The following is a 27635-nucleotide window of genomic DNA, read 5'->3' on the forward strand; positions in this document are numbered from 1 at the left end:
TGATGTGCTGCGGCCTCTCAGTATCTCTGTGTCCCCCCACAGCAGGAGTGGATCAACATGACAGGCTTCCTATGTGCTCTGGGTGGTGTGTGTCTTCAGCAGCGCAGCACCCCAGGCCCAGCAACTTACAGCCCACCTATGGGCCCAATGAGTGAACGCAAACACTCCATGATATCCATGGGCCCCTGCGAGGTGTCCAATTCCATGGTCTCAGCTTCATCTTGCTCCTCATCGGCGTCCAGTGAGACGCCTGTTAGCCGCTTCCTGGACCGGCTGCTGGCCCTGCTTGTGTGTGGCCACGACAGGGTTGGTCTCCATGTTCGCACCAGTGTTAAAGACCTGCTGGGGCTGGAGCTCAGCCCTGCCCTCTACCCCATGCTCTTCAACAAGCTGAGGAACAGCATCGGAAAGTTCTTTGACACACAAGGACCAGTAAGTGCAGATGTAGCTGTTAGTAATCATGTAACTGTTCTTCATTCTCACACCCTGGCTTGCACTGCATTGGTATGAAAACAGTGAAACAGTTGAGTGTGGTCAATTTGTAGTCAACTTTTGGATGCCCACATCCCAAATCTCTCTAGACTGATGTAGTGTTAGAGGAAAGCACTACTAATTCATGTAGAAATTAAAGCTACAAGCAGTTGGCTGGGATGTCAGGGATGCAGACAGAATGTTAGTTGACGCAGCACTGTGTGAATGAGTTTCCTGTGTGTGGAGCATGTAGCTGCGAACGTGACATGACATTTCAAAATAATGACTTTTTGTCAGCTTTGTTTGTACAAGAAGTATACCAAATTTCATGAGAATTAAATATATATGAAAACATTTCAAATACTGAAAAAATTTAATTCTAAGTGTTTTAGCTTCACTTGCTGTAGATGGCAAAGTAACAAACACAGGAGGAGGAACCAAAGATAAGAGGAGCAATGTATAGTGTTCAACCTCGCCTGACTGCAATGGGGCATTTGAATATATAAGAACAAATTGTTGCCATGTCAAAAGAGTTCATTTTTGATATAGCCCTACTAATACATGATTTCAATTGTGTTCTGAGCACAGCTGGTATTGGGAGCTGCACTGAATTTCGCATGTGGCACCTAGCACACTGGGGCTAAGTTTTAGAAGAATGCAAGTATTTTAGGTGCGGTGGTTTACAGGTTTTCATACCCCGCCTCTCACCCAATATCGACTGGGATTGGCTCCAACTGGATAGATGGATATACACACTTAACAAATATCCACATATCTAACAAGAAATTAACTGAGGTTATAATACAAGAAAGAAAAAGAAGAATGTCAATATGGGAAATATTTATATAGATCTTTTCTAGTCTTGATGACCACTCAAAGTGCTTTACATTACAAAAAATTGCCCTTCACCCATTCACAACCACATTCATACAATGAATCTATGTGCATCACGTTCTCTATCACACATTGCTGGCACAGCCAACAGAAGCAATTTGGGGTTCAGTATCTTTCCCAAGGACACTAAGGCATTCGTAACGGAGACTGTGATTGAACAGCCGACCTTCTGGTTAGTGGATGACCGGCTCTACTTCCTCAGCCACAATTGCCCCTGAAAAAAATTAAATGATAACAATGACGATAAACAAAACATTCAAGACACAGAACAGGGTTGATAGTAAATCTATCGAAGAATCCAAACTACGTTACACCAAGCAACAACAACAAAGAATATATGCTAATTATCGACATATTCGGGTGATGAAACATAGCCGGTAGTATTAATTAGTTGAGGTTATATTAAAAATATATTAAGAGTTCATTTTGAGGCTATAGGATTTGATTAATGGATGATCTCTATAACTTTAGACAAATTATTAAAAATCTCAGCTCTTCTTCTTTTTCCAGGTTCCTATCAACGACACTAACACCCAGTTTGTGGAGCAGACCATAGCCATCATGAAGAACTTGTTAGATAACCACACAGAGGGCAGCTCCGAACACTTGGGACAGGCCAGCATCGAGACCATGATGCTCAACCTGGTCAGGTCAGGACCTTTCCATTGGCCCAGAAACTGTCTGAATGGAGTTTGCATTGCTGTACATCACTGACAGTTCAACATAAGCCTGGGAATTACGACTACTCCAGTCATCATTTAGTCTCTGTTTAGTGCACTTATATTCAGTAGTCATTTTTGGTCATGAGAGCAGTGAAACCTTTTAGAGCTCAAGGATTCTGTTATTGTGGTTTTGGCAGCCCCCTTTGGTAACTATTGGGGCCTTTTACTTTTATCTAACAATACTGTGCTGTTTGAAGTGATGCAATTAAAGGGAGACTTTTAACTCCCAAGTGTTTTACTGATTTTGTTTTACTTTTTATTTAAATAATATAGAGGCTTGTTTGCCAAGGGCAACTGTCTTCTCTTTCAGCCCCTTTGATAAAATATAGTCCATAAGCCATTAGCTGTTAGCAAGGCCATAAGCTACTCTATACTGCTTTCCACATTCCACGCATAGCATAGCAGCATAACTAAGAGCAGTTCTGAAACTGGGAGATGATTCCACAGGAGAGGAGCTTGATAGCTGTAAGCTCTGACTCTCTCCTACTCTGCTTTTAGAGGCTTTAGGGACAACAAGTAATCCTGAATTCTGGGAGCGCAGTGGTCTAGTGGGTTGTTAAGGTACTATGAGCTCTTTGAGGTATGATGGTGCTATATTATTAAGAGCCTTTAAGGGGAAAAAAATGTCTGCATCTTTTTGAGACAGGACATGTCAAATCTTTTAGATGTTACGTAAGTGAAAGAAGGTGGTCTTAGAAATTAGTTTTAAGTGAGAATCAAAGGACAAAGCAGGATCAAAGATGACTCCCAAATTCCTGACTCTTTCATCGGAAGTAAGGGCATTGTCATTTAGCGCAGCTATATCATTAGATAATATATCTCTAAGATGTTATGGGCCAAGTATTAGAACCTCTGTTTTATCTGAGTGTAATAAGAGAAAATTGCGGGTCATCCAGGTTTTTATGTCCTTGAAACATGCTTTAAGTTTAGTTTGATTACACTGTTCCGGTTTTAATGATAGGTATAACTGGGTGTCATCTGCATAGCAGTGGACATTTACAGAGTGTGTCCTGTTAATGTTTCCTCGTGGAAGCATATATGATGAGAATAAAATTGCGCCAAGCACGGTACCCTATGGAACACCGTGGTTAACTTTGGTGCGCACAGATGACTAATCATTAATTTGCACGAATTGGAATCGATCTGAAAAATATGATTTAAACCAGTTTAGGGCGGTTCCTTTAATGCTAATTAACTGTTCTAGTCTCTGTAATAGAATTTGATGGTCAATAGTGTTGAATGCTGCACTAAGATCTAACAGAACGAGGACAGACACAAATCCCTGATCTGAAGCTATTAGAAGGTCATTAGTGACTTTTGCCAAGGCTGTCTCTGTGCTGTGATTGGCTCTAAACCCTGACTGAAAGTCTTCATTACTTTCCTGGAGAAACTCACACAGCTGATTGGCTACAACCTTTTCAAGGATTTTAGACAGGAAGAGGAGGTTTGATATCGGTCTGTAATTGGCTAAAACCTCCGGGTCTAGGGTGGGTTTTTTGAGAAGGGGTTTGATTACAGCTAGTTTTAAGGACTGTGGTACATATCCTGATGATAATGACAGATTGATTGTGTTCAGTAACGTACTATCAATTAGGGGCAGAATTTTGTTAAGTAATTTTGTAGGAATGGGATCTAAGATACAAGTTGTGGGTTTAGAAGATGAGATTATTTTGGTCAGCTGATCAAGGGTGATCAGAGAGAAGCTGTCTAAATAATTTGTAGGATTCTCAGCTGTTTTCAATAACTCCTCAATTCATTTACTTTACATTATGTTAAAAACTGTTTCTTCTAATAAATGTTGGATATGCTGTTATTTTGCTGATGTTCTCAGTTACACGCAACATCTATTGCACTTCTGTCCATGCTGGGCCAGGGATCCCTATCATGTGGCTCGCTCTGAGGTTTCTTTTTTCCCCTTTTTGGTAGTTTTTCCTTACTCTTGTTGAGGGTTAAGGGCAGAGGATATTGCACCTTGTTAAGCCTTATTAGACAAATTGTGATTTGTGAATATGGGCTATACAAATAACGATTGATTGATTTATCGATTGTTTGAAAAAAGATCAGGTATGTTTAGGGGACTGATATTTATGATTGTGTGCAGAACCAATTAAAATCTGGATCTAGTGAATTTAAATGTGGTTTAATAAGGGGACCTATTGACCTTGGCAGAGGTATGCACTCAACTGAGAGCCATTTTAGGTTTTATCTATGATTTCAGTGCAAAATTCTAATAAAGTCAGATTTCCTTTAAGTCCTTTAACATCACAGGATTGGCTTCTGAGGTTGTCGGTTCTATTTACATCAGCTGGTAAGATAAGGCACATGCTCAATCGAAGGTTGTATTTACGACACTGATAAAAATGTGATTTCCACATCCCACCCGTGGGGGATATCAAGTGGATCCAAGAGCAAGTCTTGCATTGTGTTACAGAATATAAACACAATGAATGCTACAGCAGTGATTAAAAATAATTAAAGTTATATAGTGAAGTAAAAATTATTCAATACTGGTCATATACATATGAGTTACTACGGGTCACAAGAATAGAAGAGAAATTAATAATAGTACATTTTTTAGCAGAGTGGAATATTATCTTGAGCTCAAAAAGATGTAAAAGTAGCAAGAGAATCATGCACACAGTGACACATAAATGAAACATAAAAAATTACAGCCGGATATATGCAGTACTGTGGAGCAACATTTGCAGCTCTAGTTCTGATCAGAAAATGCTAACAGTACTTAAAATGATAGTCTTTGTCTACGTATATATTTTTGTTAACCAAAGCTTGTGGAGAATCGGCTAACTTTGAAAGTTAATTTTCACTGTAAAGTGCTCTTAGAAAAGCGAGTATAGTGTTCTGATGTGTACCAATCTGCTCCCTCTCTGCCCTCAGGTATGTGCGCATCCTGGGAAATATGGTACATGCGATCCAGATCAAAACCAAGCTGTGCCAACTGGTGGAAGTTATGATGGAGAGAAGAGATGACCTATCTTTCTGCCAGGAGATGAAATTTAGGTCAGTGAAAACAGCTAATGGTTACACACATCAGTCTACAAATTTGACAAGGCCACCTACATCTCCAAACCAACAACCTGTGCCAGTGTTGTACTTTTCTTAAATGGGATACATGTATTTATTGAACATGTTCACATTGTGAGAAAGGGATGACATTACTTTCTTACAGTAAATTTTGATCATACTGCAGGAACAAGATGGTAGAGTACCTGACAGACTGGGTGATGGGAACCTCCAACCAGGCTACTGACGATGACATCAAGTGCCTGACAAGGTGCATGTCTGTTTCATGTGCATAGCTACATTGTAAGAAACTGAGAGCTTCCTCCTCATTGTTGTGTGTGTGTGTGTGTGTGTGTGTGTGTGTGTGTGTGTGTGTGTGTGTGTGTGCGTGTGCGTGTGCGCCTGTGCGTGTGTGTGCGCGCGCGTGTGTGTGTGTGTGTGCGCGTGTGTGTGTGTGTGTGCTGTGCAGAGACCTGGACCAGGCCAGCATGGAGGCAGTAGTGTCTCTGTTAGCTGGTCTTCCTCTGCAGCCAGAAGAGGGCGATGGAGTAGAACTGATGGAGGCCAAATCTCAGCTCTTCCTCAAGTAAGAACTAAACTGCATTTAACCCCCTCCATGGCACTGCAGCATCTGATCCTAAATTTATCTCGATGAAGAGTCCATTGTTATTTTAGGTGATTTTAGCCAGCTGTTCTTTGCCTCTCTCGGGAACACACTCACACAAACACAAACTATGATGCGGTCTTTAAGCATTTTGAAAGCAAAGAATTTTTGCAGCACACAATTCTCTGTCGAGCAGGTAATGTTTTCAACTACATTTGTTAGTTAGCGGGATTACACAAAAAGTACTGGTCGGATTGCCACAAAATCTGGCATTTATTCAGGGTCTGAGTGTGCAATTTGCTGCAGATCCAAATAAAAAATATGGATCTGGTGAATTCAAATGTGGTTTCAATAGGGGACTGTTGGGCCTTGGCAGGTGTATGCACTCTACTGAGTGCCATTCTAGATTGGAAAGTCTGGTGGGACAAATGACACTTTGGCTGGTCCAAGATAGAAGAGGAAACGCTGAAGCTCTTTATAATGGTTTTTCCTTTCCTACAGCCCCTCTGCTGTTAATTTTCCTGTCTGCAGTGTTCTGTCCTGCACATGCTCACATGTAAAAAGCTCATTAGAAGCCCAGTTACCTCTATATTTGGCAGAGAAGTCAGTGTTGTATTAAATTGTGATGACAATACCATGCTTAGACCAGTCAAGACTGTCTATGAACAGATTTGAGAGAAGAGAATCTCAAACTTGCTGTTTGTACGTTGGATAGCTGAAATATGTAAAAAGGAAATGATGGTAAATGATGTGCATGGAGAAGCCTTTTGTTAAGGATGATCTGTTATTGTTTGAGCAGGTACTTCACTCTATTCATGAACCTGCTGAATGACTGCAGTGAGGTGGAGGATGAGGGCCAGGCAGTGGGGGGACGAAAAAGAGGAATGTCTCGCCGATTGGCCTCGCTTCGCCACTGCACCGTCCTGGCCATGTCCAACCTGCTCAATGCTAACGTAGACAGTGGTCTCATGCACTCAATCGGTAAGTCAGCCACAATATTAATGGGGGGGAAATTCTGCTAATAGTTAAGAGTCCTGAAGAGTTTTCCCAGGAGTGCAAATGTAGATTTTCTTTTCCTCTTAAGGTCTGGGCTACCACAAGGACCTGCAGACTCGAGCCACCTTCATGGAGGTACTGACTAAGATCCTGCAGCAAGGAACAGAGTTTGACACGCTGGCAGAGACTGTTCTTGCTGACCGCTTTGAGAGGCTGGTGGAGCTGGTGACCATGATGGGAGACCAGGGAGAGCTGCCCATCGCCATGGCTCTGGCTAATGTGGTTCCTGGATCTCAGTGGGTGTGTACCACATGTTAATTTAGGATTGGTTTCAAACAGTATGTTGATATTGTGAATGTTTGCTATATGCAACAGGGTATGTGCATGTGTCGCCCCAGTCTCAACTTCCAGTTCAATCCGTATATATACAAAGTCTGATTCAGTCACCCCCACAAGCCCAGCACAGTTCAGTTCAATCCAGTTCATACAACAAAAATAATCTGTTCAGAGTTTTACCGCAGATCTTCATGAACCAACAACTCAGGATAGTAAACAGATGGTCAAGTTGGTCAGTAAATCGGGCATACACTGGCCGGCAGCTCCAGGGAAACTCTATAAGGAATAAACAATCCACCTGACTCCGACACCTGATTTCCTCCGGACTCCAACTTCAGAGACGAGGCTTCTGCTTCAGAGCGGCGACAACACGCAGACTTTACAACACACTTTTGTAAAGGTAAAACAGACGATCCTCTCTGACCTCCGTACTCATTGCTCTGAAGATACTAGTCACTTCTGTGTTGATTCAGATTACGCAGGGTTATGGTCCAGGGGGTGTGATTGGTCACATACGCGCACAATCCGCAACAGGCTGCACCTGCGGCACCGTGTGGGGTTTGGCAGTAAGATGTGTCGCCGTTCCGTCTTTGCGTGTCGCAAACAGATAGCGTAGATGTCTGGACCACGGTTTGGTTCGAGAATCATTATAGCCCTAATAGCTCTCTCTGTGTGTGTGTGTGTGTGTGTGTGTGTGTGTGTGTGTGTGTGTGTGTGTGTGTGTGTGTGTGTGTGTGTGTGTGTGTGTGTGTGTGTGTGTGTGTCTCTCTCTCTCTCTCTCTCTCTCTCTCTCTCTCTCTCTCTCTCTCTCTCTCTCTCTCTCTCTCTCTCTCTCTCTCTCTCTCTCTCTCTCTCTCTCTCTATCCTAGGATGAACTTGCCAGAGTCCTGGTGACACTGTTTGATTCCCGTCACCTCCTCTACCAGCTGCTGTGGAACATGTTCTCTAAAGAGGTGGAGCTGGCTGACTCCATGCAAACTCTCTTCAGAGGAAACAGCCTAGCTAGCAAAATAATGACCTTCTGTTTTAAGGTAGAGGACACAGCAAAACTTTTGTTTTCAAATAACTTGAAATGCCAATTTACAAAATCAAATAGTGCCCAACCCTATTTTATGCTGAATTATGCTAGGTATATGGGGCAGCATACTTGCAGAAGCTACTGGAGCCTTTATTAAGAGGGGTCATAACCACTCCTGACCACATCATCTTTGAGGTGGACCCCACCAGGTAAGAACCTACACCACTGCTCTAATATAATTCATTGGTAGCATTTAGTTTTTTGATCGAAATAATCCAGACAAGAAGTTCATAAATAATCAAACTGGATATTGTAGAAGATGTCACAGTAAGATAGGTTATACCAGATGTAGACCATGCACAATTATATGCAAACATTTTAAATACACTTGCATTAACTATTAGAGCACTCAGTTGAGCGCATACCTTCACCAAGGCCAAACTGTCCTTCATGAAACATTTAAATTCACTGGATTCAGATTTATTTTCAGATCTACACAAAATCACACATACTCATAGATATCAGTCCCCTTACCATCATAATCCATGAATTATTTTCTTACAAATAAAGGAAAATATTGCAGTATTCCTGCTGTGTTTTCACATCGGCTCCTTGGAAAGTCCAGAGGCCCTCAGTCAGACATTTACATTCACACATACTGTCCCTCCGAAAAATGAGTTTAGTGCATGTCTGAAAGAAGCTTATGACTGAGTCTGCATGAAATCTAGCAACAATCCTAAATGGAATTTGTAAATTGACTGATTTATATAGGGCTTTTCCAGTGTTATTGACCACTCAACACTCTCTTTACAGTACACGCCACACTCACCCACTCACACAAACTCTGCTACAGAATCCTTTGCTTTTTCTATCACACACGCTGCAGGCACAGCCGTCAGGGGCAATTTCGGGTTCAGTATCATGCCCAAAGACACTTAAAAGATAGTTTTGATAACTAGAATTTTACAAATTAGAAATCTTTTATTTAATTAAGGTGGTGATGTAAAAAAATTTAACAAACGGCAGTGGAGTCATGTGAAGTTTTCCAGTCCAACAAAGTATTGGAAGCATTAGATTTATACAGCACTTTTCAAAACACAGTAACAAATTAATTAACAAAAGAAAGACAACAAATCGAAGGACAGAAATAGAATAAATAGTCAACCAATAAAATCAAGAAAGGCTTTCTGATCAAAGTTTGTTTTTAGGTGCTTACATCAGTGTTAATATAATATTTTTTTTAAAGAAGGGTCTTAAAAGATGGAACTGATTCTGCCAGCCTGATTTCTTAAGACAGGTCATTCCAGAACTTTGTGTCCCTGACTGCAAAGGCTCTGTCCAGTTTTTAGCCTGGTCAAGAATTCTGCATAAGGATTTCAAGCTACGCAGAGCCTCGTATGGGATCAGAAGGTCTATAATATACTCAGTTATAGTAATTATTAGGGCTGTCAAAATTAACGCATTACCGCGGGATGATTAATTTGTGGAATTAGCACGTTCGTTTTTTTAGCGCATGCGCAGAATGAGCCGCTCCATGTACCCATACCTGCCCCCACTCACTCGCTCAGAGTGACACACGCAGTGAGATCAGAGCTCGTTCACGTTAAGCAGCCAGTCAGTGTCTTTGTAGAAGAACAGTGAAACAGAGTTTCTCTGGTCTCAGCTGCTCAGTGATCAGCTGCTTCGTGATCAGAGCAGAAGCTGCAGTTGGTTTGTACCGAGCTGGAGTTTCTGTGTCCTCCTCCACTCTGCTCTCACTTGAACTAATAAACACTCATCACTAGTTATCAGGACCTGATCAGTACATGAAGTAACTTAGTGCTTGTTTGATTCGCTCCAGAGTTTATGAGGCTGCATTTAAACATGAAAATGACTCGTCAACATGTTGTGCTCAGTACAACACGAGACGTGACGCTCACAGTCAGGACTTAGTGTTAAAGTGAGCACGCAGACATGATCCGACTCCATCGATTCAGAACCAAACACATGACCGTACGTGTGTCACCTAAATCATCCCAGTAAATAATGAACAATGAACTTGAACTAGTTCATTTTCATCTGCATGAACTGAACTTGGAACTCATTCTTTTTAATTGTGAACTGGCTCAACACTGCTTCTGCAGATGGGCTCAGATTCAGATTTCACATTGAATTGTGTAAAGGTTTGGTTGTTTGTTTGATTTAAAAAGAAAAGAAAAAAGTTTTATTCAACCATCCCATATTTTTTTTTAAACAAAAGAGCAAAGGCTAAGATGCCCCAATTGTTTAGGATAAAGGCTATCTTTGAGTTTGATTTAAAAAAAAGTTCTAAATAACATCATCCCATGTTTGCTCAGAGGCATAGCAAAGAGACAGCCAAATTTAATTATGGTGTGGTATGTTTTAGTTTGATTTGAATTTTCAATCTTAATTATCATTTGGACATTTTCAATAAAATAAACAAATGTTAAATGTATATATCCGCCTATTTATCTTTCTGTTCCCATAACAATCGGGCACTTAGAAATGGTGATTAATTGTGATTAATCACAGCTACCATGTGATTTATCTGATTAAAAATTGTAATCGTTTGACAGCCCTAGTAATTATAGTTATAATTATCACAATAAAATCTTAAAATCAATCCTAAATTCATACAGGAAACCACAGTAACATGGCTAAAACAAGTTTCTGCATCTTTAGAATTTGAAATACATTTTTGCTATATTTCTGAGGTTAAAAGAACAACATTGGACACTTTTTGTGACATGTTGCTCAAAACACAAATTGACACTCAAACAGCTACATGGAGGGCTTGAAGTAGTTTGACAGGATTTTATTTATTCAGTACTTTCAAGGTTCATTACAAACACACATACACACACACACACACACGTATATATTTGTGTGTGTCTGTGTGTATAACTGAAGCTGCTTGCTTTTCTTTTCAGGCTGGAACAAGTTGAGAACCTGGAGGAGAACCAGAGGAACTTGCTGCAGATCACTGAGCGGTTCTTCCAGGCCATCATTGGTTCATCCAGCGAGTTCCCCCCACAGCTCCGCAGTGTCTGCCACTGTCTCTACCAGGTAGGGTTATTCATACCACCCGTTCTTCCATGGAACTAAAGCTTTAATCTGCACACCTATAGAGTAAAATATGAGTCATTAAAGTGCATTCATATATTTTAATGTGGGTTTGTAAAACATAATCATTTTTACACATTGAATCTTGAGTTAACCTTTGCAGCTGTAGACATATTGTATACCAGTATGAAAAAGCTTTGAGCACACATGTAATTCATATTTTTAGATGTGTGTGTGTAATTCAAATTTGTGCTGGATTATTTTCAACAGTGATGTTTCACAAAGTCCAAGAGATGGACACACAAATTTTCGTTTCTGTGCATGGGAGCTGAAGTTACAAGCACTAATTGTGACCCTGTTTTTAAAACTGAGCTGACACCCTAATCAGAAAGAGTCAAACTTTAAAATTAGGGCAGAAGAGGACGCACCCCTACCCTGCCTCTAATTTCTTTTTCCTAATTACCTAGCCTAACTGGTAACATTTGCCTAGCTATGATGTTATCTGGTGTCATGAATTTGACACGGCTGGGAGGAGAGCATACTGAGCCCCTACAGCTGAATAAGGGCCACTACTTCAAGGTTAGGGCGCACTCACACTACTACTCCCCTGCTGACCTGTGCTCATGCTGCACATTAACGTACCAGGCCTGAGCACAGAAAATGGTCTGTATTTATATGGATCATAAAATGTCTTGATGACTACTCAAAGCTCTTTTAAAGCTCTTTACAGTTTTGCCATTCACCCATTTTCCCACACATTCATAAAGTGCATCTGTGTGCTGCACTTTCACACACACTGCCATCACAGCCATCAAAGGAAATTTTGGCATGCTGAATGAGGGAGACTGGGATCGTACCGCTGACCCTGTTGTAAGTGGACGACTCACTCTACCTCCTGAGCCACAGCTGCCTCGGTCTGTCTGTATGATTATGTCTTGCATATCTCAAGAACTATACATGTTATTACCTTAACACTTTGCAACTGTATGGTTAAGGGCCCAAAGAAGTATTGTGTTCTTGACACGCAATATGTTTAGTATTAATAAACCCTGAAAAACTTGCAACTAGTGCCTTGGAAGCTGGGCTAAAGGGTGTCTGCGGGCCAAGTTGAACATGTCTATGTCCTTGGATAACTTACAGCAGTGGTGACCCTCCAGCAATAATATCTGGCCCGCCAGATCATGTTACTAATTGGCTTTTTTCGTTTCTCCATGTCAGACTAACAAAAACATTCACAGATGTTACGGGTGCTGATCTCTGTCATGGCAGCAACATTCAGTGTTTCTCTTTAATTATCAAGACTGTGGCGGCCCGCCATATTCTAATTTGTCCCTTTTAGTCTTCTAAAAATCAAGTCTGGATGTAACAAAGGCGTGGACTAGTTTTTCTGCATCTTTTTGAGAAAGGACATGTCCGATTTTTTAGATGTTACGCAAGTGGAAGAAGGCGGTCCTAGAAATTTGTTTTAAGTGAGAATTTAAAAGAAAGGACAAATCAGGATCGAAGATCACTCCTACGTTCCTGACTGTTTCATTGGAAGCAAGGGCAATGTCGTCTAGCGCAGCTATATCATTAGATAATGTATCTCTAAGGTGTTTAGGGCCAAGTATTAGAACCTCTGTTTTATCTGAGTTTAATAAGAGAAAATTGTGGGTCATCCAGGTTTGATGTCCTTGAAACATGCTTGGAGTTTAGTTAATTGATTACACTGTTCTGGTTTTATTGACAAGTATAACTGGGTGTCATCCGCATAGCAGTGGAAATTTACAGAGTGGGGAGATTAGATATCGTTCTGTAATTGGCTAAAACCTCCGGGTCCTGGGTGGGTTTTTTCATAAGGGGTTTGATTACAGCTAGTTTAAAGAACTGTGGTACATATCCTGATGATAATGATATATTGATTGTGTTCAGTAACGAACTATCAATTAGGGGCAGAATTTCTTTAAGTAATTTTGTAGGAATGGGATCTAAGCTACAAGTTGTGGGTTTAGAAGATGAGATTATTTTTGGTCAGCTGATCGAGGCTGATCAGAGAGAAGCTGTCTAAATAATTGGTAAGATTCTCAGCTGTTCCTGAGATTTCTGTTCTTGATGGGGTATTAGTGCCAATTGAGGGCAGGAGATGGTTGATTTTATTTCTAATAGTTAGAATGTTATCATTAAAGAAGTTCATAAAGATATTGCTATTCAGGGATCAAGGAATACTGGGTTCGGTGGAGGTGTGACTCTCTGTCAGCCTGGCTACAGTGCTGAAGAGAAACCTGGGGTTGTTTTTATTCTCTTCTATTAGTTTCGAGTAGTAAGCAGCTCTTGCTTTGTGGAGGGCCTTCTTATATGCTTTAACACTACTCTTCCAGGCTAGGAGATTTTCAACACGGTTGCTGGAGCGCCACTTCCTTTCTAGTTTTCTTGACGCTTGTTTTAATTCATGTGTTGGAATTATACCACGGAGCTAATTTACTATGTTTTACACGTTTCTTTTTTAGAGGCGCTATTGAGTCTAATGTTAATCGTAATGAGTTTACAGTCTCTCAGTGGAGCTAGGGTTTTTATAGTAATATAAATATATAGGGTTAAATGTAATTGGAATTATTTCCTTAAATTTAGCTACAGCACTGGTCTATCAGGTAGACATCTAGAAAATAAGTTTTTAATAAATTGCATGTATTCTGATAATTAGAAATAGAATGTTATTCAATGATGGTCTGATAGAATCGGATTATGTGGAAGTACTATTAGATGTTCAATTTTGACACCGTATGACAGTACAAGGTCAAGTGTGTGGTTACAACAATGAGTAGGTTGGTGCACACACTGACTGAAACCAATTGGGTCTAGTACTGAAATAAATACTACACTAAGGCTGTCATTATTATTGTCAACATGAATATTAAAGTCACCGACAATAATAACTTTTTGTTTTTAGGACTAGGTTTGATAAAAACTCAGGGAATTCCGTTAAAAATTCAGAATAGGCCCCAGGAGAAGGGGGTGGCTTAAATGGTAGAGCTGGGTGTCATCCGCATAGCAATGGAATGTTAGATTTACTGAAGATATGGCCAAGAGGAAGTAATTAGATGATAAACGGAAGGGGCCCCAGAACAGAATCCCGGGGAACACAGTAGTGACTGGAAATGGCTCGGATTTGAAAGATTTCAGTTGGATGAACTGAGTGCGGCCAGAGAGGTATGATCTGAACCAATCCAAGGATGTGTTGGTGAAGCCAATGGAGGCTAGTCTGTTGAGGAGTACCTGGTGAGAAATGGTGTCAAAGGCTGCAGTCAGATCAAGGAAGATAAGAATGGTCAAAACAATCCGGAGTCAGTATCCATGAGGAGGTCATTGGTGATTTTTACCAGGGCTGTTTCTGTTATGTTATTTCATGTGTAGCGCTTTTCCAGTCTTGATTACCACTCAAAGACTAGAAAATGGTTTACATTACATTTTATTGCCATTTACACATACATTCATTCAGTGCATCCATGGGCAGCACTTTTTATCTAGCATTTGTAGAATGGGCACTGCTCTAGTTTATAAAATTTGAATAACACGTGACAGGTGCTCTGTAGCATCAGTGTGCCTTAGCAGTAATACTTAACAGAATTGAACATGTGTTTTTCTACATCCCCAGATAACCTACAGCGGTGGTTGGCAGCCCGCACACCAAAATAGACATTCGCGGGTGTCGCAGGTGCATTCATAGAATCACTTCCTCTACAGGACTATCTCTACAAAGTAAAACACAAGTAAATTCTGTTGATACAGAGCTGAATTACAGAGCTTTTATTTTGAAAATTGTTAACTTTGGTCTGAGGATATAGTCGATTGCTTAATAGACCTCTAAAATATGTATGTATGAAAAAATATTACCTGTTTAGTAAATCTATGAAACTTAAATATAAGCCACACATGTGAACAGTAATCAAGCAAACTCCATTTCATTTTATGGAAAACTTGACTTTAAAATAAAAAATAATGGAATCTGGTTGATCATAGACTCACAGCGTCTTCATTGCAGATAAACCAGGTAGGATGAACACACAGTTTTCAAACTTCACTCTGCACTATATTTAGAAAATAGGACAAGATGTTAAATATCCCTTGTACGTTTGAAGGTCTTCTGCACATCATTACCTCTATGCCCTTTTTTAAGAACTAAACGCTTTCCCATTTTAGAACATAGGACATGATGGAGAATATCCCTTGTATGTTCTACCACACTAATTAATGCCTACCGCTAGTCAATGTTATCGGATGTTAGTGACCACCAGCGGATGTTAGGGCAGATCTTGAGTTGTGTACCTTAGTGTCATCTTTCAGCCTTTTAATCACAACCTCTTGCAAGGCATTTGTAGCAGGCTTTTTGTTTCAATTGCTGCATCAAGACATTTTAGTACCTGGTTGTGTCTCCACGTTTACCTCCCTTGGGAGAGACTTATTTTCCAACCAGTGAGGACGTGCCTGAGGGTAGCTGGAGTTAAGCATAGTAGGCAGGAGGGATCTTCGTTCAGCCACTGCTGTAGGGTTTTGGGTGATGGAAGGACGTCAAAGGTTGCTATACGCAGGAAGCTAATTCTGCTTGCTTCCATTCCACACAGGTCCTTTCAGCTGATCTTCCTTTTCTCTATGCTCTCCCATTTCATCCACTGCCCCTGTCTAACTTGAGTGACAGCCTTTGCACATCTTGCTGCCTCTTCCTGAAGCCGGATTCCCAGGACTACCCATATTTACCTGCTGTGAAGGAGTTGCCTTGTTCCACAGGGGTCTACTCTGACCTAGACCCAAACCTCCTCTTCCCTGTTGAACGTGGCCCACAATGTCAGCGTGCTGCTTTTCTTGTTGAGTTGCTTCTTTTGGTATCCATTTCCGTCCTGTTGTCAGTGATGGTCCATAAGCCTGTATAGACACTGAGAGGGTCATCTCCACCCTTGTCTTGGTACATTTAAACTCCTCTACGAGACTTGATATGTCCAGGCCGATGTTGCCCTAATAGACTATATCGAAAAAACAACCTCCAGTGAAACAAGATGTCACAGCAATGACTATTGATTCTCCAGTTTTGCGATCTTACTAAAAAGGTGAACAGCTCTTTGTAAAGAAGCAGTGGAGCAGTGTCAAGGCAAGTCCCAGTATCAGTCTTTACTTTAGGGTTCTGTGGACTGAGTTCAACTGAAGTCGGAAAGGCATTGTTGTAGAAGTATGTTTTCAAGGTACTTTTATTAAAGTCACTATAAAAAAATGTATCAAATCCGGAAATGCTGTCTTGAAGAAGTGTGTTTGAAGTTGGGACTTAGAAGATGACACTGAATCTGCCAGCCTGATTTAGGCTGGTCATTCCAGAGTTTTGGAGTCCTGACTTCAAAGGTTCTGTCCCATTTACTTTTTGGCCTGGTCTCTGGACCATAGAGAAGACCTCTGCTTGAGGATCTCAAGCTGAGAAGATGTTCATAGGGGATTAAAAGGGCTTGAATGTAATTAGGAACCAGGACATGCAGTGGCTTAATGGTAATCACCAATAGTGTACAACCAATTCTAAAGCAAACAATAATGATTTCAGTTTTATATGAACTTAACTGGAGGAACTTGACAAAATCTAAACTGAGGTCGGCATTATAAAACTCTGTCATCTACAGAGCGGTGGAAAGAGATGCTCTGTCTATGGATGACCTCACCCAGAGGAGGCATACATTGAGAGAATAATATTGGACCTAGAATCGAAGCAAGAAACTGCTTTGAAACTATATTTTCAAGTAACTGACATGGATTGTAAGATCAAGCCCCCCAAAATAATTTGGGATACATCCAGTAATCAGGGAGCTGTTATAATAGAATTAAAATGGGGCCCTGTACAGTCCAAAGTTTCAAATATAACCCTTGTTTGAATTATGTTCAGAGGACTGAAGGAAACTTTCATAGGGTTCACGAAATATGGGACTTGAAAGTGGGGGTTTTCTTTCCAGGTAAAGATGGGAAACGAGAACTTCTTTCTGCAAACATGCTACAGAGAACGGAGAACGAGGACTTTTTATTTTAGTTTTAGTTTTTTATGTCTGTTGTTTTGGGTTAGGGTTAGATTACATCGCTTAAGGACACCACTAAACTTCGCAGGAGTATGATCACCTTTCATGGTAGAAGAGACTGATAGAGCAGGAAAACTAACATTTTGCACATGTAATGTTAATGAAATTAACGAGCCCGTAAAACGGGGGAAGGTGTTGTCTCATCTAAGTGAGTTGCAAGCAGACGTGATCTTCCTACATTTAACACATTTCAAAAACACAGCACATGGCAAAATTACTGCTAAGTGGATAAGCCTAGTGTAACATTTCAAATTTACAGAAAAGGCCAGAGGAGCGGCCATAATAATCCACAAAAACGTCCCATTTTTACAAAAATCTACAATAACCGATATAAGTTAGAAATTATGTCTACTCCAATTACTTTGCTGAACATCTATGGACCAAATTGTGATGAATAAACGTAAAAAACGTTCAGCTTGATACCGATTATATTGATTACAAATCTGATAATTGGAGGTGATTTTAATGTGGTTCTTGATACTTACTTAGACAGATCCTCTACGCAAAAAGTTTCTCCTTCTAATGCTTCCACTTTTTTTGGAATAATATATATCAATGCAAATCTAGTTTACGTTTGGAAAATTTTTTATGCAACAGGTAGGTAGTACTAATTTCACTCGCGAGTTCACAACATTAACACCAGGATAGATAATTATTTACTAGATGCAAAACTTCTCCCAGAAGTTTATAATGCTAAATACCATGACATCATCATCATCAACCACTGCCCGGTCTCAATAGCGCTGAGGCTGCTTGGACAGCACAAAGACTTATAGATCCTGGAGGTTTGATCCCCAATTGGTCACAAAAAAACAGTTTTATGAGTACTTGGAGGTTCCGATGAAACATTTTTTCTAGACAAATGATAAGGATGATGTTTCACCAATCCTGCTGTGGGACACCTTTAAAGCATACGTGACAGAATGCCTTATTTCCTTTCAGTCTTCCAAAAATTGGATGCAGAAAATGCCGCCCACCCATCCACTAAAGATGCATGTCAAAATTGCAACCCAGCTTAATCAAATGCTTTCTGAAAAATATTCTAGAGCGTTTATATTTACTTAACAGACTTTTTTCAAATTAGGCAATAAACCACACAAATTGCTAGCAAGACAGCTACAGAAAATGGAAAATGACAGGACTATACATACAATAAAATCAAAAGCAGGCACCCCTATGGGTTATGAAACAGTTTCTACACACATGCAAGTTGCCCACTTTATCACAGAGGAATCAATCAATCAAATTTTATTTGTATAGCCCATATAGACAAATCACAATTTGTCTCATAGGGCTTTAACAAGGTGTGACATCCTCTGCCCTTAACCCTCAACAAGAGAGAGGAAAAACTACGAAAAAACCCTTTAACAGGGTAAAAAGAACATAGAAACCTCAGAGAGAGCCACATGTGAGGGATCCCTCTCCCAGGACGGACAGAAGTGCAATAGATGCCACGTGTAATGGAAAACATCAGAAAGATAAGGGTATTTGCAGCATTGATTAGAATAAACACTTTGTAGCATAATGGAAGGTAAATTAATTGATGGATTATTGTCAGTATCATGTACTCCCCTAGGCACACCAACAAGTATTTGTTTGTTTTGAGTTTGGACACCGAAAAGGCTTGTGTGCAGTGGTCCTGTCCATATGCAGTGTAAGGAACATTTATATTTGGAGCTAGATTTATCCCATGGATTAAACTATTGTACAATAATCCTAATGCTAAAATACTTACTAATCAGACAATCCCAGAGACTTTTAACCTTTATAGGGGCACTGGTTAGGGATGCCTTCTGAGTCCTTTACTATTTGCATTGGCACTAGAGCCCCTTGCTGAAACAATTCCATCATGCAAAAAGATGCATGGATACAATACTGAATACACTTCAAGCTAAATATCACTATAAGATGATGATATCTTGATGTATATAACAAGGCCACACTATATGAAAAATAAAGTTGTACTTGTTGATACATGCACAGAGTTAGAAGATATTAGTACAAACTATTAATCACTTGGTTCCGCATCTCTGGTATTTAATTGTATCCAATTGTATTTTGGTTATTTTGTAAGTTAGTTATATCTTTGATAATTGAATGTTCTTATGGATCTGTCTCATGAGCACATAACACTGCTTGTTTAATGTTTATGATAAAGTGGATCTATATTCTGATTTCAGTTCACTACCTCACATCTGCAATGCCACTTTCCTGTCTCTGCCGACATGTATAGCTATCCTATCAAATACACAACATGATTTAATCATGTCAGACTTAATCAGCAATGTCAAGTCCAGTAGGCCCCAAAAAAGAGGGAGTATGGGCGCATAAACTCTCACATGTCTGATAATGGAGTCACCAATGATGAGCATTGCTGAGTGGTCAGCACTGATGTAGCCCTTCAGAACAGATAAAACCTCCTTTCCAACAGTAGAAGCCCGTCTGGATGGAGAGGAAACTGAAGCCTTGTTGTGCATTGGCCATGCAGTTTGTTGGAGACCAATACCAAGGTACTGTCGTGGGAAGTTAAAGTGGCCCAGCCATTGGAGGAAACTCATTGAGAATGCCATATCGATTTTCAAGCTGCATGTCCTGAGCTACAGGAATATGGGATAATGGACGGGAGGATCTGGGAACTTGGGGTATGATGGGAAGAGCTGATCAGGGCTTTTGGTTTTGCCCCGAGGTAAACCCAGGGGTTCTCTGGGCGGGGCACCAGAGTGTAAACAGTGGCAACAAAAAATGGTAATACAGGGTTTCCATCACACAAACACAACCACACACACATACAATCCAACGCTGGAGTACTAACCTATTACAATACCATCCTAAAAGCTCATCTAAATAATAACCATCTCATCCTTTTTACCGAGCTGGTAGTATATATCCTGTGCCAGATGTTAAATATTTATTCAAGAGCAATTTTATGCCAGAGAGTCTGTTTTATTTATTGTTTTGGTTGTGTGTGGTTTGTTTTTATTTATGTTTCATGTATTAAGGATATTCTAATATTTTTAATTCATAGCTAGGCGAATGTTAGCAGTTAAGTAGGATAGGGGTGGTTCTTCTTTTGCCCCAATTGGACATTTGTCTTATTAGCTAGTCACAGTTCTGGCAAATTCAGCCGCTTGTAACTTGCATCTGGTAACTTGAGTGTCACATGCACAGATAGTAAAATAATGTTTCTGTGTGTCGGACTTTGTGAAACATCTGTGATGAAAATAACCCTGTCCAAATGTTTAATTACATATGCACAAAATCTATCTGAAGATACAAGAATTTGTATATTTATCATTTATAAGCTCTTTGCTACATATACCTGTGTGCATGAAACATTTTCACAAATGTACTTAATATTTCTACAGTTGTAAAAGTTAATTACACATTCATAACCATGATTTGACATTTTTTTGTTTTTCAACTTCACTCTTTAATATGTGAATGCATACTTTACATTCATAGAACATAATTTGATATATATATATAATTGCACAAGCTCAAAATGTTAGTGACCCTCATTTGACTCCATTCAAACTCAGCAGTTCTGCCCTGCGTGTGCAGTGTATGTTTCACATCTCAAGCTTCTGCATCTCCACTTTCCAGGTCTCCTCATGCTGCTCCACTCACTGCTCTCTACATCACTTGTGGCATCACAGTGAACAGCTGTACTGAATATTAAATCTGATAATTCCACTGGAGCCATACATAGAGGCTATGATTTTCATAGCATGAAAGCTCCATGTGCTTGGTCTTTACACCCCAAGATTTTAAAGCAGCTGAACAATCATGGAATATTACAACTTGATTTAAACTAGGAACCTGTTTTCCTAGCTTTTGCCATCAGGACTGCTTTCCAGTTAGACCAAAAACGGATACATTTAAGATAAGATGTTTACTGATGATGGCAAAAATTCTTCAAATGAGGCTCTGCTTGAAGAAAAAAATAGTTGAGATTGAGTAAGATGTGTTTTATGTTGGTAACAATTGTACTGTTGCAGCAGTTCCCCTGTCAAGCATAATGTCAACAACCTGTGATCACACCTAATCCATTACATTTCAATGGTGTCAGTCTTGAGTCCCACAAGACCTTATTTTTTGCTTTGATCAAGCAGTTGCAGAATACAATTATTTGCAAAATTGTATTCTTCCTTTTTGTGCCACATCAACTACAGGTGCATCTCAATAAATTAGAATATCATGGAATAGTTCATTTATTTCGATAATTCAATTAAAAAAGTGAAACTCATATATTATATAGATTCATTACACAGAGTTTATTTCTTTTAATTATGATGATTATGGCTTACAGCTAATGAAAACCCCAAATTCAGTATCTCAGAAAATTAGAATATTCCATAAGACCAATAAAACAAAGGATTTTTAATACAGAAATGTCAGCCTACTGAAAAGTATGTTCATACATATATATACAGTACCAGTCAAAAGTTTGGACACACCATCTCATTCAATGGTTTTTCTTTATTTAAATTTGTTTCTACATTGTAGATTAATATTGAAGACATCCAAACTATGAAGGAACACGTATGGAATCATGTGGTAAACAAAAAAAATGCCAGAATATGTTTTAATTTTAGATTCTTCAAAGTAGCCACCTTTTGTATTGATGCCAGCTTTGCACACTCTTGGCATTCTTTCAATCAGCTTCATGAGGTAGTCACCTGGAATGGTTCTCCAACAGTCTTGAAGGAGTTCCCAGAGGTGCTGAGCACTTGTTGGCTGCTGTGCCTTCACTCTGCGGTCCAACTCATCCCAGACCATCTCAGTTGGGTTTAGGTTCGGTGATTATGGAGGCCAGGTCATCTGACGCAGCACTCCATCACTCTCCTTCTTGGTCAAATAGCCCTTACATAGCCTGGAGGTGTGTTTGGGGTCATTGTCCTGTTGAAACACAAATGCTGGTCCCACTAAGCGCAAACCAGATGGGATGGCATGTCGCTGCAGAATGCTGTGGTAGCCATGCTGGTTAAGTATGCCTTGAATTTTGAATAAATCACCAACAGTGTCATCCAGCAAAGCACCCCCACATCATCACACCTCCTCCACCATGCTTCACAGTGGGAACCACACATGTAGAGACCATCCGCTCACCTTTTGTGCGTCTTACAAAGACATGGCGGTTGGAACCAAAAATCTCCAATTTGGACTCATCAGACCAAAGTACAGATTTCCACTGGTTTAATGTCCATTCCTTGTGTTTCTTGGCCCAAGCAAGTCTCTTCTTCTTGTTGTTCTTCCTCAGTAGTGGCTTCTTTGCAGCAATTCGACCATAAAGGCCTGATTCACGCAGTCTCCTCTGAACAGTTGATGTTGAGATGTGTCTGCTACTTGAACTCTGCAAAGCATTTATGTGGGCTCTAATCTGAGGTGCTGTTAATTTGCGGTTTCTGAGGCTGGTAACTCAAATGAATTTATCCTCGGCAGCAGAGGTAACTCTTGGTCTTCCTGTCCTGGGGCGGTCCTCATTACAGCCAGTTTCATCATAGCGTTTGATGGTTTTCGTGACTGAACTTGAGGATACATTCAAAGTTCTTGAAATTTTTCGGATTGACTGACCTTCCTGTCTTAAAGTAATGATGGACTGTCGTTTCTCTTTACTTAGTTGAGTGGTTCTTGCCATAATATGGATTAGAACTGTAGTCGAATAGGCCTATTCACTGTATAGAACTGTGCACCAACCCTGCCTCTGCACAACACAACTGATGGTCTCAAACACATTAAGAAGGCAAGAAATTCCACAAATTAACTCTTGACAAGGCACACCTGTTAATTTAAAACCATTCCAGGTGACTACCTCATGAAGCTGATAGAAAGAATGCCAAGAGTGTGCAAAGCTGTCATCAAAGCAAAAGGTGGCTACTTTGAAGAATCTAAAATACAAAACATTCTGGTTTGTTTAACACTTTTTTGTTTACCACATAATTCCATGTGTTCCTTCATAGTTTGGATGTCTTCAATATTAATCTGCAATCGAGAAAAAAGTAAAAATAAAGAAAAACCATTGAATGAGAAGGTGTGTCCAAACTTTTGACTGGTACTGTGTGTGTGTGTGTGTGTGTGTGTGTGTGTATATGTGTGTGTGTGTGTGTGTGTATATGTGTGTGTGTATGTATGTATATATAAATTCTTGAATGGCCGTTGCTTCACAATCCTCTCAAGGCTGCGGTTATCCCTGTTGCTTGTGCACCTTTTTCTACCACACTTTTTCCTTCCACTCAACTTTCTATGAATATGCTTGGGTACAGCACTCTGTGAACAGCCAGCGTCTTTAGCAATGACCTTTTGTGGCTTACCCTCCTTTTGGAGGGTGTCAAAGGCTGTCAAGTCAGCAGTCTTCCCCATGATTGTGTAGCCTACTGAACCAGCCTTAGAGACCATTTAAAGACTCAGGAAACCTTTGCAGGTGGTTTGAGTTAATTAGCTGATTAGAGTGGGACATCGTGAGTCTACAATATTGAACTTTTTCACAATTTTCTGAGATACTGAATTTGGGGTTTTCATTAGCTGTAAGCCATAATCATCAAAATTACAAGAAATAAACGCTTGAAATATTTCACTCTGTGTGTAATGAATCTATATAATATGAGTTTCACTTTTTGAATTTAATTATCGAAATAAACAAACTTTTCCATGATATTCAAATTTATTGAGATGCACCTGTAATCATCTCAAATTACTTAATGCCTTTGCATCTTTAGAGATGTTGGAAATGAGAGCAGACAGAGATGCAACAGGGTGTTGTAAGTCAAGACAGCTTCCATGCCTACATAGCTGTAGAATGATTTCTATCCCACATCAAGACAACATCTGCTTAGCACATATATTAGTCTGTGTTTTAGCTGGAATTCCAGTGCAAATATACTGTATGAACTGCATTGGCTACAAAGATGAAATATAGTGGCTATGCATTGTTCAGTTTATAAGCAGTGATGACATGAGGTTTTATGTGACTTTACACTTTGAATTTCTTACAAAATGATATGCCGTCCTCTGTCACTCTATGAAGCCATTTTCACAAACTGATTTTATAAACACTTCGACTCTGAAAGGTGACAGACTTTTTTTAAGTTGGTGAACTTTAATATGCTCCATTTTACCTTCACTGTGAACACGACCTGGAGATTGTTTAACTCCTTCACTCCTTCCTACGGTTTCACACTTGGAGATACCGACTGTCATCCCAGTCTCTTTGCAGTCAGGTGAAAACTGCCCCAATGCCTACTGAAGGTCACGGTCTGATCAAACAAAAAAAATTCACAGTCACAGTTAGTCGATAGGGACTAACAATGGATTAGTTGTGATCACGGCAGGATGGGTTATCTGGGATCATAGTAGGAGGGAAGCTGACTGGTATGTCTCACCAAATATATCTCCAGATAATTTCTGAGTGTAACCTTAATCCAAGCAGTTTAATGCTGCTGCCACACCTTCACAGTTCTGTCTGCTCAATCTAAAACTGTTAACACAATGCTACACACACACACACACACTCTACTACAGTTTGCTGAAGTCAAACCATGGCAGCACATGCATAGATATGCTTGAAGTCCCCAGAGCAGTGATAAACACTTTTCTTTCAGGAGTTTAGATTTTTCTGTGTTTAACTAGATAGGAAAGTGTTTCAATGTTGAGTGGTTTTGTTGTATGTGTGTGTGTGTGTGTGTGTATGTTTGTGAAGCTGGTGCTGTGACCATGATTGTGCTCATCTCTGTTCTGTAGGCTACTTGTCACTCTCTACTGAATAAAGCAACAGTAAAAGAAAAAAAGGAAAACAAAAAAGCAGTAAGTTTGGAGAATCTATTTTCCCTAAGACACTTTCCCCTGAAGCAAAAAATCCTTTTTTTGCATTTTACCCATTTGATTTTTTTTAAGTTCTTCATCTTTTTTTCCTTTTTTTTAAAATTGGTATTTCTCTGGAAATGTTTTATAGGCTCCACACTCAACCTTGTTTACAACCCTCTCTCAAAATCGCTTTACTAATATCGGCACCATTTGATTTATTTTCAATTAACAGTTCCTTGGAATAGGGACATTCTCTCTTGTCTCTCTCTTGACACTCTGTTGCATTCAAGGAGACATTTTCTTCTGAACATTTCATCTGACCTCAAATCACGTCTTCACTTCTTATGACTCATTTCGATACATGACAGCCTGCTGTTTGTGTGTAGGGACTGAGCTGACTTGCCTTTCAAAACAAAGTGTCATAACATTAGGCCTGTTATGCTGCATAACCTATGCACAGTGGATGGCAACTGTAATGATATCAGGACCACTAGATAATCTTTATGAATTTTTTGTTTTACAACAATCATAAAAAAATCACCTCCTTAAATAATTCTGCCTAAAAATTACTTACTATTTTGACCACCTATTTGAGTCACACGTGAACAGTAACAAAGGAAATTCAGTTTCATTTTATGAATTTCTACTACTACAAAGTCTGTGCCAAAAAAATCATATGCTTTATCATGGATGCACAAAAGTAGTTTTTCCTTAAAGTGTAAAGTGTCTTGAGATGATGTATGTTATTATTTGACGCTATACAAATAAAATTGAATTGAAGGTTCTTTAGGGAAAGCAAGAACTTGGTATACTTGATAGTCAAGTGCAAGCCTTGAGGAGCACGTGTACTCCTAAATGTTTAAATTTAATAATAATAAACTAAGGTGGGTAATGAAAATTAATAAAAATTGTTAATTATTAAGGGATATGAAGATACATTTACAATTAGATTGAAAATACACTAGGATTTTAAACTTTTTCTTCTTCAAACATTATTTACAAGTGATGGTCTGATCAACATTATTTGGCCCTGATCACAATCAGTCCTTTAATGTGTGATTGAATTATCTGCACATCTGACACTATGGGTGTTTTTAAATATGAGCATTGATGATCATCTTAATATTAGAAAAATGTATGATTGATATCATTTAAATAATTAATATATGATACTATATAAATAATCCAGCACATCTTTAATCATAATTGCTCTAAAACAGTGCAAAGTTGCAGCAAATGTTATGCATGTTTAGGCCCCCAAATATATGATTCATTACTAGGAAGGAAAATAAAAAAAATGTTTAGGGTCCTCGCAGCGGTTGATGCTCGGTCCATGATATAATGTTTTATATGGCTAGTTAGTCGCTAGTTGTCAGAGGCTTCACCTCTTGTCGGGTTGTTGGTTATAATTAGGCTCATTAGCAAACATATCTCCATTGACATTTTTTACACAAAACAGAAGATCATTGGTGAAAATGGAATATAACAAGGGCCCTAGACAGCTAACTTGTGGAATCCCACAGTCTATGATTAGGTGCAGTGGTAGTTAAGTGACCTTTCCGTATGGATGCAAATGATGGAAAGTAGATTGTTGTCAGAAATGTAATCCATCACTGTTTGAATACATTTTTTTTTAATTACTTACGGGTGACTGTTGGGACCATTAGAAATATTGTTTTTGTCTTTCGTCAGTGGAATAATTGTTTTGCTTAATTCCATGCAGTTGGATGAACCCCATTAATGAGACATAGATAAAAACATGGCATATTGGAGTAGTAATAGAGTTAACTACAAGTTTAAGCATTTTGCTATCTAGGTCCTCTAAGCAAGGGGGAGTTGAACCGGCTTGTGACATGAGTTATTTAAAAACTGTTTCATTGTCAATGCGACAGAATTTTCTTATCTGATCAACTCCTTTTTTTTAAAGTTAGTTCATTTTTCCCCACTATTTATTTGTTCACTTTACCTATGTTTAAAAAGCACACCACGACCTGACAGTGAGTTCTTTAAGTGCCGCATGTCTATTTGCTATTTCCATGAACAAGTTCATGAATACACTGGGTGCCATTTCAGGGTTGTTCTAATTACATTCTACAGACCATTTCCCCTGTTCTACTTAATTTACAAATGCTTTTTTATTGAAGTAGTTGTAAGATCTCTTATGGATGATGTTATTACCTTCTTTAGGGATTTTAGTCTTCTTCGACAGGGCCACCAGATTATGATCGCTGAATCCTACTACCAAGGAAACGGCTTTAGAACAGTGGGCTGGAGAGTTGGTAAAGAGGGTTAGGGTTAGCATTTTGTGAGACACTTGTTAGAAAGCCAATCAATGTTCATGTCTACCATTAAGTATATTTAATGGATTTCCAGTATATTTCTGTACTTCCATCAGATGCTATATCAACCATGCTACACATCCTAGAGAGATAGTTTACATCTGCATTTGGAGGCATCTAGCGGCATCCAATGATCGGTTTGGCATGTGGTAAATGAACAAGGACCCATAATCCTTCCATGTATTGGATAGTTAAATCATCCCTCGGTATAGCAGTTATATTACTTTAGATTCAGACCACCACCCCACCACCAAATCTGTAACTCTCTTTTCTGAATATATTTTAAACCTG

At 39.4% G+C, this 27635-nt stretch overlaps 1 protein-coding gene across 2 annotated transcripts in view; it reads left to right on the plus strand.

Moving 5' to 3' along the window:
* Positions 1-27635, plus strand: part of LOC118105857 (neurofibromin) — a 158340-nt gene that overhangs the window by 64017 nt on the left and 66688 nt on the right. Inside the window, exons 20-30 of one of the 2 annotated variants that reach the window (XM_035153829.2) lie at positions 43-432; positions 1876-2015; positions 4983-5105; positions 5296-5379; positions 5578-5694; positions 6512-6693; positions 6797-7008; positions 7914-8075; positions 8174-8271; positions 10993-11128; positions 24943-25005. In XM_035153829.2, the coding sequence (XP_035009720.1) occupies positions 43-432; positions 1876-2015; positions 4983-5105; positions 5296-5379; positions 5578-5694; positions 6512-6693; positions 6797-7008; positions 7914-8075; positions 8174-8271; positions 10993-11128; positions 24943-25005 (1707 nt within the window). The remainder of the gene's footprint in view (positions 1-42; positions 433-1875; positions 2016-4982; positions 5106-5295; positions 5380-5577; positions 5695-6511; positions 6694-6796; positions 7009-7913; positions 8076-8173; positions 8272-10992; positions 11129-24942; positions 25006-27635) is intronic. The other variant, XM_047339515.1, reaches the window with a different exon arrangement.

This window comes from Hippoglossus stenolepis, chromosome 4, assembly GCF_022539355.2.
Source record: "Hippoglossus stenolepis isolate QCI-W04-F060 chromosome 4, HSTE1.2, whole genome shotgun sequence".
NCBI lineage: Eukaryota > Metazoa > Chordata > Actinopteri > Pleuronectiformes > Pleuronectidae > Hippoglossus > Hippoglossus stenolepis.